This window comes from Scomber japonicus, chromosome 14 (genome assembly GCF_027409825.1).
Source record: "Scomber japonicus isolate fScoJap1 chromosome 14, fScoJap1.pri, whole genome shotgun sequence".
In the NCBI taxonomy this organism is placed as follows: Eukaryota; Metazoa; Chordata; class Actinopteri; order Scombriformes; family Scombridae; genus Scomber; species Scomber japonicus.
The window spans coordinates 4,398,648-4,418,114 of NC_070591.1; the positions used below are offsets into that span (position 1 = coordinate 4,398,648).

Below are 19,467 nucleotides of genomic sequence, written 5' to 3' on the forward strand. Positions count from 1 at the left end.
TCAAGCTCATGCTAGAGAGGTAGCAAGAGATCAGGCATGTTTTATAAAGCTGTTTTTTCTTCTTCTTCTTTTCACATTCTAGGTAATTAGCCAATGTGATTATGTAACACCCTAAACTTCAGATTAAAACAGAAGATAAAGTGTTGCAAGCATGAAGCTCTGAAGACATGACTGATGTAAAGACACACACACACACACACACACACACACACACACACGTTTTTTGTTCACGCACACATTTTTAACCTGCAAAGACAACTTCCTTTTCTTCTGTCTCTCTACCAAGTGAGTGGGACAGTTGCTTGCTCTGTTTGTTTCTGTCAGTGGACAGTACATGAAACAGGTGTATCTGTGCGTTCTAGCCTATGCTATCTAAAAAGGTGCTATTTATATGTTTTGATCGAACACATAGATAAGCTTACTTAGTAAAACCAAACTGCCTTTTCATAGAAAAACCACAGGAAGACATTCGTCATTGAGAAACCATGATGAAGAAATGCATTTCAAATACAGGTCATCCACACTGACTTGATGCAGAGGACAGAAAACAGACACCAGCATACAGAAGTCATTCAGGTTGTGATCAGCAGCTTTCAAAGGTACATTTACTACATTTATCACTTTATTGTTTTTAAAAGACAGTTCAGAGGTATTGGTACATGTAGAAACTTAATACAAGAAAACTGAAACAGTCATTAAGATGAATATGCAGAAAGGTGATGTGTTCACTTACTACTGAAGTGCATTTGAACAATGATGCTATCACTTTGCTAAGAAATATATTAGTATGTGCTGGATCTGACATTAGGTGAGTTAAATGATTCCACTACTCAGCATGTTAACTACAAATGTTTGTGTGCAATGTTGTTTGTTTTGGTTTCACTGTATTTGTACTCTGCAGTTGTTGTTGATATCACTGATAGTATATATATTTATAGGATATATGTTTTACAAAACTTATTTGCTCTTCATAACCTGATAGGTCTCTGAAGAATGAATCCGACCTTCGATTATAATTATGATTATAATTATGATTATAATTATACTTATGATTATGGTTATAATGATACTAAATTAATCGAGGCAATAACTTTCCTCAAACCTGTGGACTATATTGCCTGTTGGATCGTCATCGTCATCTGTCCTCCTTTGATTGTACTGGCCATCTACTATCTGTATTCTCTGGTGCGTACATTATACTGAATATTTATGATTTTGTCTGTCAGTGAAGGATCTTAATATATTTCGGGGTTAAAATACTTGGCTGGCAATATTCTATTTTCTTATTTTCAACAAATCTCATGTACAGAGCCAGATCAGTAATGAACTGATCCCACTTACAAGTGTTGTGTGTGTTTCCAAAGCCTGATATATCTTCGGATGACTTCCTCTATGCTGTAGACCTCAGCTATTGCCAAAAACTATGAAGAACATGTCAATGAACAGCCACACAGGGTGACATGTTCTTTTGTTCCTGGTTACTGTAACTTATTTAGGATCAAGATAAAACAGATTTGGATACATGCACACATGCTTGGTGGTTTGGCTCTGCACATGACATTTGTTGACAAAGAAGAAATAAGAAAGATGTACAAAAAATGCTGGTCAAGTCCTTTAAAGGCAGGTGTTAAAGGTAGGTGTATTTAATAAATAATTAAAGTAAATGTTATAATTGTAAAGGTGAACCTTTAAGAAACCCTCTTTTGAACATCTTGGTCTAATGAGGAATTCTCAACAACAGAACTCAAAGTTTTATTTATAGGGATCAATCAGTAGACTTTAATGATCAGGGGTTTTTCATGAGGTTTTTATAGTATTTAGTATTATTATTATTTAGTAGTATCATAGTATCGTATCGTATAAAGCAACCTTTTTGTTCATTTGTAATAACTCAGTTTTACAATCTAGACATTATTGTGGACAAACAGTTATTGTGCTTGGCCCTAAACACCTTAGAAATTCACTATCAAACGACATAATTACTCTGGATGGCATTACTCTGGCCCCCAGCTCCACTGTAAGGAACCTAGGAGTTATCTTTGATCAGGATTTGTCCTTTAATTCCCACATAAAACATATTTCAAGGACTGCCTTCTTTCATCTGCGTAATATTGCAAAAATTAGACATATCCTGTCTCAAAATGATGCTGTAAAACTAGTCCATGCATTTGTTACTTCTAGGCTGGACTACTGAAATTCATTATTATCAGGCTGTCCTAACAAGTCTCTAAAGACTCTCCAGCTGGTCCAGAATGCAGCTGCTCGTGTTCTGACAAAAACTAGAAAGAGAGATCATATTACTCCCATCTTGGCTTCACTGCATTGGCTTCCTGTAAAATTCAGAATAGAATTCAAAATCCTCCTCCTCACCTTCAAAGCTCTTAATGGTCAGTCCCCATCATATCTCAAAGAACTGATAGTACCTTATGTACCTACTAGAAGACTGTGCTCCCAGCATGCAGGTCTACTTGTGGTTCCTAGTATCTCTAAAAGTAGAACAGGAGGTAGAGCCTTCAGCTATCAGGCTCCTCTCCTGTGGAACCATCTTCCAGATTTGGTCCGGGGGGCAGACACCCTCCCTACATTTAAGAGTAGGCTTAAAACTTTCCTTTTTGATAAAGCTTATAGTTAGGGCTCTTTGAGCTCTTAACTTATGCTGCCATAGGCTTAGATTGCCGGGGGACCCCCACCCCCATGATGCACTGGGCCTCTCTCTCCTCCTCTCTCTCTCTCTCTATCCATCCATCTATATCCATTAACATTCATGTTCTATTAATGCATTCAATAACCTAAACTTCTTCCCCGGAGTTGTCTTTCTGGTTTCTGGTTTCTGGCTCTGCTTTCTCGTCTCACAGGTAATCTGGGCCTGTAGACGTCCGGATGACGGATTCCAGTCCCGGACCATCTGGCTCCATTGTTGATTTTCATTGTGCTTCTCTCCTCTATCCTTCCTCTCTCTCCTCTCTACTCCAACCGGTCAAGGCAGATGTCCGCCCACTTCTGAGTCTGGTTCTGCCTGAGGTTTCTTCCTGTTAAAAGGGAGTTTTTTCTCGCCACTGTTGCTCATGTGGGAATGTTGGGTCTCTTTAAAGTTAAAACCTGAAGATTTCGGTTTAGAACCTGCTCTATGTGTAAAGTGCCTTGAGATAACTTTGTTGTGATTTGGCGCTATACAAATAAAGATTGATTGAAACAGTCATTTGAATTAATCAAATGATTTCAAGATGTTACCCAGTCCTAGTTACAGGTGTATGTGTATACATGTAACCTGGCCATGTCCTAGATTATATTTTCTTAAAATGATTGAACTTGTGGAAACACACTCTGCTTTACATTTTGTTTTGTGGAGAACACAATATTCAGAGACATGACAAAGTTAAGAGTAGCATACAATTGAAGTGCTTTTTCTATTCATGTTCTCCTGCAGGTACGTCATGATCACGTTGCTCCAATCTACGTCATCAACCTTCTCATCTCTGACCTTATTCAGCTCTGTTGCGTGGCCACATGGTTGGGAAGGTTGGGAAAACCCAATCGTGATCCGGACTTCATCACCTTCGTAATTCACATCATTGGTCTAATGGCCAGTGTCGGCTTCATGGTCTGTATTTCCCTGGAAAGGTAACTATCTGTTTTCTTATTATGTGTGTATTGCTAGGGTTGTCACTTTTTCAAAAATGTTTGAACAAAATTGTAAAGACCTGCAATTATTTATTAATATGAATGTGGCTGACACCAGACTGAGTGTGCTGAACAATATGCAGTCAAATGAGGTTTTACATTTGGCGCTGCTCTGCTCTTCTGTGTTGCCTCCACCTCCACTGGCTCAGTGGGTTGGGTAGCTAGCATGTTTTACGAGTGGACTAATAGCCTGATCTTTGATCCTGATTTTGAACCCAAAATACTTCCACATGCAGCTCTTCAGATGTGTGTAATGGATCTATAGGTAGTGCTGGTATTGGATGTTGGGGGGAAGCAGAGTATGTAGAAGGCTTCAGCAGTTATGAGCTCTGGAGTTGCAGTCACATCAGAGGAGGGAGGAGATGAGCCTAAAGTCTCTGATCATGTTCCCTCAGCAGCAGTCAGCTGATGAGCTAGATGCTCCTGGTACAGTACAAGTTGCTCCAAAATATTTAAATAAAGCAAAGAAAAGATTATACATTAGATTATTATTATTATTTAAATATAGGCTGGAAGACATTACAAAGGTACATTACATGTATCTTCCAGACTTATACAGTACATTAACCACATAACAAATACAATTTTATCCAAATATTCAAATGATCCAGTTATCTAAATATGTCCAAATATGATCTACGGAAATACAATTTAACATAACTAGAAAACTAGAAAACTAATGGTTAGCCTGAACCTATTTGGGGAATTTTGGACACACAGGGTTTGATAGGCAGGTAAATTAAAATAATAAAATAAATAAGTTAAGCTAGCCGTTATGAATTATAAATGAGGTTACAGTCCTATTGATGTTAGCTGTTAATGCTAAACGTTTCAGCTAAAAATAATAATATGGAAGAAAATGACTGTCAGGTCATTCAATCGCATTCAATAAACAATAACAAACCTTTATACTGTGATAGTTTTCCATCTCCAGTTTTCTCTTCTTTGGCCGTTCAGTGTCTCTAAATGTTCAGAGCAGCTGCTGATAGAAACACACACTCTCCCTCCTGGACAGCAGAGGCTCTCCTCTCTTCTTCATTTGGATTTAAAAGTGTTTAAATATCACATTTATATTGTTGATGAAGTTAATTTAATGAGGTCAGTGAGTCTTAATAGTCTTATAAAATCTTTACCGTAGCATTACCTATTGTGTATCTAGGTTACCATGGTTACACCTACTGTGTATCATAGTTACCATGGTTACACAGAGTTCGTTGCTGCGGGTGTAAAACAGTAAATAAATAGTTTGAACATCATATAACTCCCGCGAAACGACTACCAGAATTTATCCATATGTCCGGTAGCATCTGGACAGTCTGAAGAGCCCCACAACTGAATTATTTCTTCCGTTTTGAAGTTAGCGGATAGCTAACCGGAAGTTAGCTTCTCTAATCGGCAGACATTCACCCTGCCAGTTCAGGAAAGAGGAAAGTTCCACAGATTGAAGATAATGTTAACTACAAATATATGGTAGACGTAATCAGTATTGTGTTAACTCGTTTGGGAAGAGCTTAAATGTAATGTTTTATCATTTATATGTAAACATACCGCACTGCAGTGTGAAGAGCTGGCAAAATATAAAGTCCCACTGATCGTGTAGCCCCACCTAGTGGTCGTGGCCCTAAACAACCGCATAGACAGTTTATGCCACGGGCCGGCCCTGATAGTTTGAATATGAACATTTCACCTCTAGAGTCTAGAGTCTAGACTCTAGTCTAGACTCTGCAAGTGTCTAGACTCTAGTCTAGACTCTGCAAGTGTCTAGACTCTAGTCTAGACTCTAGACTGTGGCAAAAATAAATTTAATCAAAACATAACAGTGGAAATTAATAGGAAACAACAGATAGGTAGGGTTAATCTGTAAAACCAATAATCTAGGAAGTGGATGAGTGAGTGTGTGGTGTGGTGGGTGTGAGACCAGGTAAATGAACTAAGAAAGAAATGCAGAAGTTTGTCAGGGAGAGGAAAGCCTGGCACACCGGGTCCAGGTGTGTCTCATCCTGCTAATCAGGAACCTCCCCTCCAGACAGAACACAGCAGTAACAAGAGCAGCAAAGCAGAGGAACTCCAACAACCCCACATTCAAACTAATGTGTCTCATCATTAATTCTCATCATGTTTCTGAACCATCCTGATTATAGTGGAACTGATGATATTAAGATGAACTATATTTCTATCTTTTATTACAGATATTTGCTCATCGCCTGGCCTCTTTGGTACCGCTTTAGACGGACCATCAAGAGCTCAGTGGTGGTCTGTGTTGTGGTCTGGGTCTTAGCTTTGGTCATTTCCTGTTTTGTCGGAATCACTGGTAGAAAACTCAATAAATCCATCGAACATTACAAGCCCATTGGAGTATTCCTTCTCCTCCCCTTCCCCGTGCTCATCTTCTCTGTGGTTGGGATCTTTAAAGGTCTGTCTGCTGCCATCTCTGTGTCCTCTGAGGAAAAACGACGAATTGTTGGAGCTACAATTCTGGTGTTGTTTAATTACACACTGCTGTTCCTGCCTTACATAATCGTTAGTATAACAGAAAATTATACTCTGATTAGCCCTTTTGCATTCATCTTATTCAATCCTCTTGGAGACTTGGTTCTGTATGTTTTCATGAGAAAAGGGGTCATAGACAAGATTTTAGCTTCTCTGTGTTGTTGCAGGATGGAAACACAGCAGCCGCAGACCATTGCTGTAAATGATAATAACATGACAACAGTCAGCTCTGTGTAGGGAGAGGAAGTTAGAGGAGTAAAGGAAGGGAGAAATTCAGAGAAATAGAAAGGAAAGGGGACAAGAGAGTCATTGAAATACAATAAGACACTCAGTTAAAAAAAAGTTTCTGTTGTTAAAAATTAAGCTCATATACTACTCACTTGCAACAGCAAATTTGTAATTACTGTTATATTTAGGCCTGTTGGTTAAAGGATCATTTCAGTGTACTTTATCATTACATATTTCCCATAAATGTGGTTTTAAGAGTCACGCTCGCTATGCACCCCTATTATAGACATTCAGAGAAACGAGGACGATTTTTACAAATTGCAATTCAGTTTGTTTTGGAGACTGCAGATCAATTTCTTTACATTTATGAAAGGCATGTTCTATAAAGTTGCTTTTTATTCCTAATTGTGATGCTTTCATTTTTGTTTTTATGTATGATTAGGTTATTTAGGTGAGTTGTTTATTTGTGTCTGTTTATCTTATTCATGTGTTATGTGTGTACAGCACTTTGTAACTCTGTTTTTGAAAAGTGTCATATAAATAAAGTTATTATTGCTTTACAGTTTCCATATTGCAATATTAAATGGTAAGAAGAACTGTGCAGTTGTAATAGATTACTGCTGGACTTACAGACTGTCATCCCTCACACAGCATGTTAGGTCTAATGTGCTCATACATGGAAAAAAGCTGGCTTGCATTAAACATTTAACTTGTTCTGATGTACTATTACGTCCATGCCTGTCTAGCTTTTTTCTCTCCTCCTCAGATAAGATGTAGATAATCACAAAGCTACTGGGTGTCATCACTCAACATATATATTGTAGTCTGTTTGCATGCAGAGAACACAACATCACACTTGGTGCTGCAGCTTTTAAAGGTAACATGAATGTCACATTGCTCTTTGGATAGACATAATTAAATAACTATATACAATGTTTTATAACATGTATAACATAAGATTTATAAGAAATATAACAGGAATAAATGAATATGCACACTGATATGAAGATGAATATTTGACACAATGGATAATATCACTTTTAAAATACAACACATTGTTAAAGATGTACTATGCAGGACTTTAATTGAATTTAAAGAGCACAGTGTATACCTGCTCCACATATAAAATGCCTTGAGATGACTTTTTTGTGTTTTGCTTATATAAATAAAGATTGATTGATTGATTGATTGATTGATTTGTTGGTTGGTGTTTGTAGTATTCACAGTATTCAAAGCCTTGGCTCTGAGAGAGAGAGAGAGAGAGAGAGAGAGAGAGAGAGAGAGAGAGAGAGAGAGAGAGAGAGAGAGAGAGAGAGAGAGAGAGAGCAGTGGCAACAAATACTGATTTCATTTAAGTTTCTGCTCTTTATTCAACTTTGTATCAAGTTAACTGATAAATATAAACCATTAATGACGTTATTTTTGAAGGCATCCTCACTTTACTTTTAGTGTCTAAAACACACAAACACAGGCAAACAGTATCTTTCAGGAAGCAGAGTCACATGTGTCACATTGCTAGGAAATTAGCAAATATGATTGTGTAACACCCTAAACTTCAGATTAAAATGGAAGATAAAGTGTTGCAAGCATGAAAGACATGACTGATGTAAAGACACACACACACATTTTTCATTCACTCATATACTTACATTTTGTTTCTAAATATGATTAACAGATTGAACTCTTTTTATGACAGATTTTAATATGAACATCACCAGCTGCTCAGTAAACAGGATCATTTAAAAAAGAGATGTGTGCTGCTGTCTGTAACAAGTGAGAGGAATCTGCCTGTTCCTCACTCCAGAATCAAAACTAAAGGTGACTGTACCTTTAAAATTGAGGCTCCTACATTATGGAACTGTCTCCTACTGGATTTAGGATCTGTGTAGTCAAATATCTACTTTACCTATTTAATTTATTGATCTTATAGTCTTTTTTTATATATTACTATGTCTTTTATCTTGTACTGTGAAGAACTTTGTCATTTAAATGAACTCTGCTTACTTAATTACACTATGTTCATGTTTGCTTGTCTTTTTTCCCCCTTTTTGTTGAATGCTACGTACACATAGATAAGCTTAATTAGTAAAACCAAAATGCATTTTCATAGAAAAACCACAGGAAGATATTGGTTAAGAAACCATGATGCAGAAATGCATGTCAAATACAGGTCATCTGTCCACATACACCAAACACACAGCGGATATATTCTGCACACTGGTTTGATGCAGAGGACAGAAAACATACATCGGCATACAGAAGTCATTCAGGTTGTGGTCCTGCAGCTTTCAAAGGTACATTTACTACATTTATCACTTTATTGTTTTTAACAGACCAGTTCAGAGGTATTGGTACATGTAGAAACTTAATACGAGAAAACTGAAACAGTCATTAAGAGCAATATGCAGTTTTACGCACTTGTTTTGTATGTAATGCTTAATGTTTTGGGGACGCTGTTTTTATTCTGTACAGTCCTTGTGTGTGTGTGTGTGTGTGTGTGTGTGTGTGTGTGTGTGTGTATTCCTCTTTATAACCTCATAGGTCTCTGAAGAATGGAGGAACAGTACAGCAACAACACGTTCCAGAACAACAGCTTTGATTATGATTATGATTATGATTATGAGCTACCGATTGAGCTACAGATTGAGCTACGTATTGTGTGTTGGATCGTCATCGTCATCTGTCTTCCTTTGATCATACTGGCCATCTACTATCTGTATTCTCTGGTGTGTACATTATACTGAATATTATATAGTGACGGATCTTAATAGATTTTGGAGTTAAAGGACTTGGTTGGCAATTTTCTATATTGTTCTTATTTTCAGCAAAATCAAGCCTGATATATCTTCCTCTGTGCTGTAGACCTCAGTTGTTACCAAAAACCATTAAGAACATGTAAATGAACAGCCGCACTGGAAGATATGTTCTTTTGTTCCTGGTTACTGTAACTTATTTAGGATCAAGATAAAACAGATTTGGATACAAGCACACATGCTTGGTGGTTTGGCTCTGCACATGACATTTGTTGACAAAGAAGAAATAAGAAAAATGTACAAAAATTGCTGGTCAAGTCCTTTAAAGGCAGGTGTTAAAGGTAGGTGTATTTAATAAATAATTAAAATAACTGTTATAATTGTAAAGGTGCCCTTTAAGAAACCCTCTTTTGAACATCTTGGTCTGATCAATATGAGGAATTCTCAACAACAGAACTCAAAGTAGATCATAGATGGGATCATTTTTAACTTTTTTGAAGTTTTTTTTATGGATCAATCAGTAGTCTTTAATGATCAGGTTTTACAGTATTTAGTATCATTATTATTTAGTAGTATCATTATGACTGATATGACTAGATACCATCTGTGATACTTTTTGACTTAAAACAACCTTTTTGTTCATTTGTAATAACTCATTATTGTGGACAAGCAGTCATTTGAATTAATCAAATGATTTCAAGGTGTTGCCCAATCCTAAAATTCCATTTACACAATATTCAGAGACATGACTAAGTTAAGAGCAGCATGTTTACAATTGAAGTGCTTTTTCTATTCATGTTCTCCTGCAGGTACGTCATAATCACGTTGCTCCAATCTACGTCATCAACCTTCTTGTCTCTGACCTTATTCAGCTCTGTTGCATGGCCATATTGTTGGGAAAACCCAAGCTTGTTCTGTTCATCATCACCTTCTTACTTTACGGTATTGGTCTAATGGCGAGTGTCGGCTTCATGGTCTGTATTTCCCTGGAAAGGTAACTATCTGTTTTCTTATTATGTGTGTATTGCTAGGGTTGTCACTTTTTCAAAAATGTTTGAACAAAATTGTAAAGACCTGCAATAATTTATTAATATGAATGTCGCTGACACCAGACTGAGTGTGCTGAATAATATGCAGTCAAATTAGGTTGTACATTTGGTGCTGCTCTGCTCTTCTGTGTTGCCTCCACCTCCACTGGCTCAGTGGGTTGGTTAGCTAGCATGTTTTACAGAGTGGACTAATAGCCTGATCTTTGATCCTGACTTTGAACCCAAAATACTTCCACACATAGCTCTTCAAATGGTTTAGTGTTGTAGTTGTTCATTATGGAAAACTCTGCTCACTATTATCCTCCATTAAAAAACAACCACATATTAACAGTACCTCAGTTTATTGATAGGTCAACAGGGCATGCAACAGGTTGACCTGGTGAAGTTTTAGAGCGCCCTCTGCTGGATCACAAAGGAAATTACTTCAAATGGTCTGATACAGACTGCTGCCTACATTCCAGCAGCTCATTACAGCTTGAATATGAACTTTTCACCTCTAGAGTCTAAACTGTGGCAAAAAAGGAGTCACACAGGTATTCATTAATGCAAGAGTAAATTTAATCAAAACATAATAGTGAAAATTAACAGGAAACAACAGATAGGTAGGGTTAGTCTGTAAAACCAGTCATCTAGGATGTGGATGAGTGTGTGTGTGTGTGTGTGTGTGTGTGTGTGTGTGTGTGTGTGTGTGTGTGTGTGTGTGTGTGTGTGTTTGTGTGTGTGTGTGTGTGTGTGTGTGTGTGTGTGTGTGTGTGTGTGTGTGTGTGTGTGTGTGTGTGTGTGTGTGTGTGTGTGTGTGTGTGTGTGTGTGTGTGTGTGTGTGTGTGTGTGTGTGTGTGTGTGTGTTGTGTGTGTGTGTGAGACAAGGTAAATGAACCAAGAAAGCAATGCAGGAGTGTGTTGGGGAGAGGAGAGCCTGGCACACCGGGTCCAGGGCCCTGTTCCAGGATTACTAAATAAACCAGGTTTATTTCATTAGTCTGGCTCATTTTCCAGCAGATTTGGTTCCATAAAGCAAACTCAGCATAGTTCAAACTCAGTTACCATGGCAACTTATGCTGGCAAACTAACCTGGTCCGGACCAGGCTAATTGTGTAAAACATCTTATACGGCTTCATTAATGGCCATCATTTAAAAAAAAGCTAACATAAGGTCGAGTTAATAATATAAATATATATACACATATATAAAGTCACCTTAATACTCATATATACATTCATACATGGCCTTATGTAGTCGAGTACATAGTCAACTTAATTATATATATATGTATGTATTTGTGTCTGTGTGTGTTTATAATATTGAACATTGAGGCCTGACAGAATAATAGCCTCATAAATATTGAACAACTGCAAAAATATTTGGATAAGAGATGTACTATTTAAATCCATGCTTTTAACTGGTAGTAAGCACTGTTTTAAAGGTATTGGTTATTGATAGGTACATTTAAAATAATGTCATGAAAGTAAACTAAGTCGTGTTTAGTGGATGCATGTCTAGGCGTTTCTCTTTTTCTGTTAATTGATTAAGGTCCAGTAACAACCTCAACCCATGCACTGTTTCTCTGTTAGTCAAGGCCTGTCCCTTGATTGAGGAGGTTGTACATGACAGAGCTGCTATAGTACGCAGGGCTCTGCAACAAGAGCGCACCTTCAGAGACAGATCAGACCTATTCAATCAATCAGAAATTTCCTGCCAGCCTTTTCTCCTGGATTTTATTTATTGTTTGTTGTGATCATATGTTTAAATCCTTCATATGTCTTTAGAAGTGTGTGCTAGAGACTGCTGCTGCTCTGTGACTCTTTTGTGGTAGATTTTGTCATTGTGAATCCGTTTGATCTGTGTTCTACGTCGTGGACTGCTCATGAATGGCGTGCACACGCAATTAGTCTGAATACTCGAGCCTGTCTTGAATTAGTTTGATCGTGTGAACGTGGATCGGCCTTTATGGATCTGCTTTAGCCTGATCTCATTTGTTAGGCTCATTCAAGTCAGGTGGTCAACAATAAGCGCCGCTTTTGTGAGCTTGCTTTATGGAACGGACCCCAGGTGTCTGCAGACACAACACAGCAGTAACAAGAGCAGCAAAGCAGAGGAACTGTCACAACCCCACATTCAAAATAATGTTCAAATTTCAAATAAGAAGTGACAGCCCTAGTACTTACATGTGTTTGATCATTAAATCTCAATATATTTCTGAAGCATCCTTGAGATCCTGATTATACTGGAACAGATGATATTAAGATGATCTGTGTTTCTATCTTGTATTACAGGTATTTGCTCATCGCCTGGCCTCTGTGGTACCGCTTCAGAAGAACCATGAAGGTCTCAGTGGTGGTCTGTGTTGTGGTCTGGGTCTTAGCTTTGGCCATTATTTGTTCTGCCGTATTCAGTGACAATGGACTCAAGCTCATTGGAGTATTCCTTCTCCTCCCCTTCCCTGTGCTCATCTTCTCTGTGGTTGGGATCTTTAAAGGCCTGTCTGCTGCCATCTCTGTGTCCTCTGAGGAAAAACGACGAATTGTTGGAGCTACGATTCTGGTGTTGCTTAATTACACACTGCTGTTCCTGCCTTTCATAATTTATGGCATAACAGAAAATGATTTGAATCCTTTTACATTTATCTGCTTCAATCCTCTTGGAGACTTGGTTCTGTATATTTTCATGAGAAAAGGGGTCATAGACAAGATTTTAGCCTCTGTGTGTTGTTGCAGGATGGAAACACAGCAGCAGCAGATTATTGCTGTAAATGATAATAACATGACGGCAGTCAGCTCTGTGTAGGCAGAGAGAAATTCAGAGAAATAGAAATAGAAGGGGGACAAGAGAGTCACTGATATACAATAAGACACCTGACGGTCAATTAAAAACAAATGCTTCTGTAGAAGCTCTGTCTCTTTAAAATTAAGTAGGGAGAGGAAGCTAACAGAGTAAAGAAAGGGAGCAATTCAGAGAAATAGGAAGGAAAAGGTACAAGATGGTCACTGATATACAAAAAGACACCTGACAGTCAGTTAAAAAAAACAAAAAACAGGTTTCTGTAGAAGGGATCTACATCCAGGACAGATTGCAGATCATTATTTTACATGTGTGAGGCTGTGGCTGCTTTTACATTTATTCAAGCTCATGCTAGAGATGTAGACAAGAGATCAGGCATGTTGTACAAAGATGCTTTTTATTCGTAATTATGATTTTTGTATTTCTGTTTTTATTTTGGTTTTTACTTATTCATATACTTTCTGTGTGTATTTTACTCATTTGTATTGATTTTTATATTCATATGTGTAATATGTGCTTTGTTATCTGAAACCTTTGTCTTCTCGCTGTGACTTAAATTACTGTATTTTATGGGTGTGCAACACGTTTTTGAAAAGTGAGATTGAAATAAAATTGTTATTGCTTTCAAGTTTCCAAATTGCAGTATTCAAATGGCAACATGGTTTGGCGCTATAGATAAATAATGATTGATTGATTGATTGATTGATTGATTTGTTGATTTTGTTGAATGGTGATTGTAGTATTTGCAGTATTCAAAGCCTCCTCCCCAACTCTGTGATTAAGAGAGACAGAGAGAGAGAGAGAGAAAGAGAGGTTGAGTGAGCTATAGTGTGAATAAAAAGAGTGAGCAACACTGAGGAGAACAAAACAAGACTGGAGAGACGAGGACAGATGTAACCTGGTCACTATGCTTCGAGTCCTGACCTCACATCCTATAAGCTGTTATTAGCTTGGGGCTACACACCTACTTCCCAAAGGATGTAATATGAAAATAATAATTTACAGGCAGACGAAAGAGTCTCTGCGGATACATGAACTTAATAAGCTTTTGCTCTTTATTTCCAATCTATTTATTTAATGATATTATTTGTGAAGGCATCCTCACTTTACTTTTAGTGTTTAAAACACACAAACATAGGCAAACAGTATGCAATATATATTAATCTAGAAAAACTCAATATCTGATAACAAGTTTGTATGTGTCAAATATTGACCTTAACATTAAACTTACAGGAAGCAGAGTCACATGTGTCACATTGCTAGGGAATTAGCAAATGTTATTATGCAACATCCTAAAGTTAAGATTAAAACGGAAGATAAAGTGTTGCAAGCATGAAGCTCTGAAGACATGACTGACCCTAACCCTAACCCTAACCAGGCAGAGTGTTTTATTCTTATCGTCTTTTTATTTTTTATTGTGAAGCACTTTGTGATGTGTTAGTTACACTATATTCATGCTTGCTTACCCTTTTTCCTTGTCGGAATCCTCATACACATAGATAAGCTTACTTAGTAAGTGTAAAAAAAAAAGAGAGATAGAAAAAAAAGTAGAGAGGACATTGGTTATCAAGTAACCACCATGATATGTATCAAATACAGATGTAGATTATCTGTCCACATACACCAAACACACAGCGGATATATTGTGCACACTTGCTGGATGCAGAGGACAGAAACAGACATCAGCATACAGAAGTCATTCAGTCCTGCAGCTTTCAAAGGTAAATTTGCTACATTTATCTCTTCATTGTTTTTAACAGTTCAGAGGTATTGGTGCACGCACATGTAGAGTCAGAAAGGTGATGTGTTCACTTACTACTGAAGAGCATTTACACAATGATGCTATCACTTTGCTAAGAAATATATATGTATATACTGTATCTGACATTTGACTGAATCTTTGAAATTAGTTACTATGTTAACTGCAAATTTCTGTGTGTAATGTTGTGTAATGTTTTGAGTTTGCTGTATTTGTACTCTGCAGTCTTCGTGGTTATCACTGATAGTACATGTTATCTTGATGTTTCTTAGCATCCAGCGATGCTAATGAGAATTCATTAATTAATTCAACATCCCCCTGAATCAGTCCCTGGCACTTCTTATATAACGCCATCAGAGTTTCTCCACTGTTTCAGAGCAGCTGCCGGTACTCATCAGGACCCCAACAGCTAACTCTCCAACACCAGAGGTAGACACCACAGTGTTTCAGTCAATGGCATGCCACTCTTCAGTATTGCCTTATATCTGTGGACAAATTCATTTGGTGTTTTAATTAGGGAGAAAATAAAACAAAATTAAAGCTGCAAGCATCATTGAATGGGGCCTTACACCCCCATGCACCCCCATCACGGGCACATAGAAGTTTTCATACTCATACCTGGGCTCTTATCGAATATTGGGAGAATGTCCTAAAGAACATTTCCTGTGTCCAGAAATGTGGCACTTGTGAACACCCACTTAGTATGTATCATGCTGTATATAATGTAGAGAACACATGTAAATGTCATGTAAATCGGATGATGTTTACATGAGGCTGACTTTCTGTCCAGTAGCTGGCACAACGACTATGACTCAATATATGACTCAGTTCAGGACAGGACCCTCATCATGTGTGAGCAATTTGGTACTTATTGGACAATGTATGCTGGAGTTATAAAAACGTCCTGTTTGATGGCAAAACATCAAAATTTGGGACATTGCCACGCCCACCGGGTACAATGGATAGGAAAGATTTTTATGGACTTAAGACATCAATCAGATATTTAGGGTAAGGGTTAGGTCACTCAGACATTTATTTGTTGTACTAAAACAAGATGAAGATAGAAAAAACAAATGTCTAAGTCAGGTAGATCAGACGTGGTAAACAGAGTCAGAAAGATTCAAATCATATGAAAAGACAGTATGTAGCAGAGGTAATGGCAAAAAATTAAGAAGTCTCTGCCAGATGAGAACAGTAGTTATGAAGGTGTCGACCCTTTGTTGCAAAGTTTAGGTTTTAGTTAAGTGTATTTTGAGGCTGCATATAAACATTTAGCTAGATACATATAGTATTAAAGGGCAGGTTATTGACATTTAGAAATCAGTATAGCAAGCCACTATTGAAATTTGGAAAGCAAATTTGGACATCCAACTTATTGTTTACACTTATGCGTGTATCGCTTACATCATTTCTTACATGTTGAAGGCAGACAGAGAGGTTGTTGCTAAGTAATGCCCATAGAGAAGCATCAAAGGACAGAAATGTTGCAATGCAAAAGAGGCATTGAGAAGTCTATGCAGTGTGTATATGTAGACATTTCAATTTTATTTTTATCTTTGATCATTATACATTATAGTTAATAGCCATACGTGTTCCTACCCAATACCTAACATTGGTCAAATTTTTCATACTTTAAAATGAGTCTCTTTTGGCATTTGTAAGTGCTACATGTCAATAGATGGCAATGTGTGTTTCACATTTCTTAAGTTTCCATTTTAGCAGTTACAAATATCTAAAACTCATCAAGTAATGCTTAGAATGAGATAGCAAGAAACATTAAGATGGATGGGAAAATAATTTGCTGACTGTGAAAGTGACAAAACAGAACAAAAGTTCTAATAGTCTATTTAACCTAGATGGACAACAAATGCAGTCGTATAGTCTGCCTTCATCTTGATAGATAGTGACCCCGATTCCATGTGTGGGAATTAAGGTTATAACTCATTTTCAACTGTTAGTTAATGGTTTATGAAGAGTTTACAAGCTAATTAATAACGCTCACCAATTTACCTTATAACCTTATAAATCCTTTATTAGGATAATCTTATTGTAAAATAGTACCTATAACTTTTATAAACTTTATTCCTCTATATAACCTGATAGGTCTCTGAAGAATGGAAGATCTGTACAGCAACAACACGTTACAGAACAACAGCTCTTATGATTCTGAGGTATTAAAGCTCTCAACTGAGCTATATATTGTGTGTTGGATCGTCATCATCATCTGTCTTCCTTTGATCATACTGGCCATCTACTATCTGTATTCTCTGGTGCGTACATTATATCAGATATTTATTTTTTGTCTGTCAGTGAAGGATCATATTTTGGGGTTAAAGGATTGGCTGGCATTTTTTACATTTTTCTTATTTTCAGCAAATGCGCCAAATCAGCAATAAATTGATCCCACTTACGAATATGTTGTGTGTATCCAAAACCGATATATCTTACTATATTTTCCTCAGTGCAGTAGACCTCTGCTGTTGTCCAAAAGCTATCAAGGACATGTCAATGAGTAGTCACACTAGATGATATGTTGTTTTGTTCCTGGTTACTGTAGCTTATTCAGGATCACAATTAACGTAGATGTGGATACATGCACACATGCTTGGTGTTTTTGCTCTGCACATAAGATTTGTTAGCAATAAGAAAAATGTAATGTTGTCAAATCCTTTGATGGCAGATGTGAAATGTGGGAGTATTTCATAAATAAGTAATTCAAGTAACTGTTAGTTGTGAACCTAATTGTAAAGGCCTGTTCGTCAACCCTCTATTGAACAGACATCTTGGTCTGATCAATATGAATTATCAACAACAGAACTTGGCATGATTTTGAACTTTGATTAACTTGTGGATACACACACTGCTTTATAATTTGTTTTGGGGAGAAATTGCTTTAAAAAGTCCATGAACACAACATTCAGAAACATGACTAAATTTAGAGCAGCATGTTTACAACTCAAGTGTTTTTCTTTGTTTTTTACTGATCTTCACCTGCAGGTGCAACATAATCATGTTGCTCCGATCTACGTCATCAACCTCCTCATCTCTGACCTTCTTCAGCTGTGTTGCATGGCGATGTGGTTGGGAAAACCCAACAATGTTGTGGTCAGAATCACCCTCTTCATTCACGGCATTAGTCTTATGGCCAGTGTCGGCTTCATGGTCTGTACTTCCCTGGAAAGGTAAATATCTGTTTTCCCATTATGTGTGTACTTGCATGTGTCTGATCATTACTTTAATATATTTCTGAGTCATCATTGAGGTCTTGATTATACTGGATGATATTCAGATGATCTATGTTTCTATCTTGTATTACAGGTATTTGCTCATCGCCTGGCCTCTGTGGTACCGCTTCAGACGACCCATGAAGGTCTCAGTGGTGGTCTGTGTCGTGGTCTGGGTCTTAGCTTTGGTCATTATCTGTTTTGCCATTTTCTGTGCTGGTGAGACCATGCTCATTGAAATCATCCTTCTCCTCCCCTTCCCCGTGCTCATCTTCTCTGTGGTTGGTGTCTTTAAAAGCCTGTCTGCTGCCATCTCTGTGTCCTCTGAGGAAAAACGACGAATTGTTGGAGCTACGATTCTGGTGTTACTTAATTACACACTGATGTTCCTGCCTTACATAATTTGTGGCATAACAAAAAATTATACTTCGACTATCCCTGCAGTACTCATCTGCTTCAGTCCTCTTGGAGACGTATTTCTATATGTTTTCATGAGAAAATGGGCCATAGACAAGATTTTAGCCTCTCTGTGTTGTTCTAGGATGGACACGCAGAACAGGAATAGCAGCAGATCGTCACTGTAAATGATAATAGCATGTAGACAGTCAGCTCTGTGTAGACAGAGCTAACGGAGTAAAAGAAGAGAGAAATTCAGGGACAAGATGGTGACTGACATACAATAAGACACCTGACAGTCAATAAAAACAAAGTTTCTGGAGCAACTCTGTCTCTTAAAAAATGACCTCATATACCCCTCACTTTCAACAGCAAATGTATTTTTTATATTGTATTATTTATACAAGTTGGTTAAAGGATGATTCCAGTTCATTTCAATTTGGCATTGGGGTTGTGCTCGCTTTGCACTCCTCAGCTTTATTATAGAGATTCAGGGAAACAAGAACTCACTCAAAGCTTTCCAAAAAAAAACATGTTTTTCTACACCGTTCATTTCAATTGCTTGTTTTGGAGTCTTAATGAAAATAAACACAGAAAATAATTACCTGTTGCATCCATTGCAGCTAACTGTATATATGCTGCAGTATGGCTGCACCACAGTTTTGCTCCGTCCACTGGCTGGTGTCCTACCCCACCAGGAGCATTACAGCAGCGAGCAGAGCAAAGCTACTGATCAGCAAATGATCAACTCTGGTGACTGACCCAGGGGAAATTAGCCTTGACATTCATGAGGCTGTGACTGTCTTTACATTCATTCAAGCTCATGCTTAAGAGATAGACAAGAGATCAGGCATGTAGTATAAAGCTGCTTTTTATTCTTAATTGTGATTTTTCTATTGCTGTTTTTATTTTGGTTTTCACTTATTCATTTACTTTTATTCATTTGTTTTTTTTTACATGCATATCTGTTATACTTGCTTTGTTTACTGACACCTTGTCTTTTCCCCCCCAATGACTTTCATTATTTTACTGTATGTTATTTGTGCACTTTTGTAAATCTGTTTGTGAAAAGTGTTATATAAATAAAGTTATTATTGCTTTCAAGTTTC

At 37.4% G+C, this 19,467-nt stretch overlaps 3 protein-coding genes across 3 annotated transcripts; all 3 read left to right on the plus strand.

Annotated features, from left to right (window-relative positions):
* The first annotated feature begins 993 nt into the window (after positions 1-993).
* On the plus strand, positions 994-6,408 carry LOC128373281 (ovarian cancer G-protein coupled receptor 1-like). The gene is made up of 3 exons (XM_053333571.1): positions 994-1,185; positions 3,428-3,621; positions 5,871-6,408. Exons 1-3 carry the CDS (start codon positions 994-996, stop codon positions 6,406-6,408), a joined length of 924 nt encoding a protein of 307 aa, XP_053189546.1.
* Positions 6,409-8,951: 2,543 nt separating this feature from the next.
* On the plus strand, positions 8,952-12,985 carry LOC128373282 (G-protein coupled receptor 4-like). Its single transcript, XM_053333573.1, has 3 exons — positions 8,952-9,125; positions 9,962-10,146; positions 12,475-12,985. Exons 1-3 carry the CDS (start codon positions 8,952-8,954, stop codon positions 12,983-12,985), a joined length of 870 nt encoding a protein of 289 aa, XP_053189548.1.
* Positions 12,986-16,852: 3,867 nt separating this feature from the next.
* On the plus strand, positions 16,853-18,546 carry LOC128373283 (mas-related G-protein coupled receptor member B2-like). The gene is made up of 3 exons (XM_053333574.1): positions 16,853-17,008; positions 17,736-17,920; positions 18,057-18,546. The coding sequence occupies exons 1-3, from the start codon at positions 16,853-16,855 to the stop codon at positions 18,544-18,546; spliced, it is 831 nt and encodes a 276-aa protein (XP_053189549.1).
* Positions 18,547-19,467: the final 921 nt, after the last annotated feature.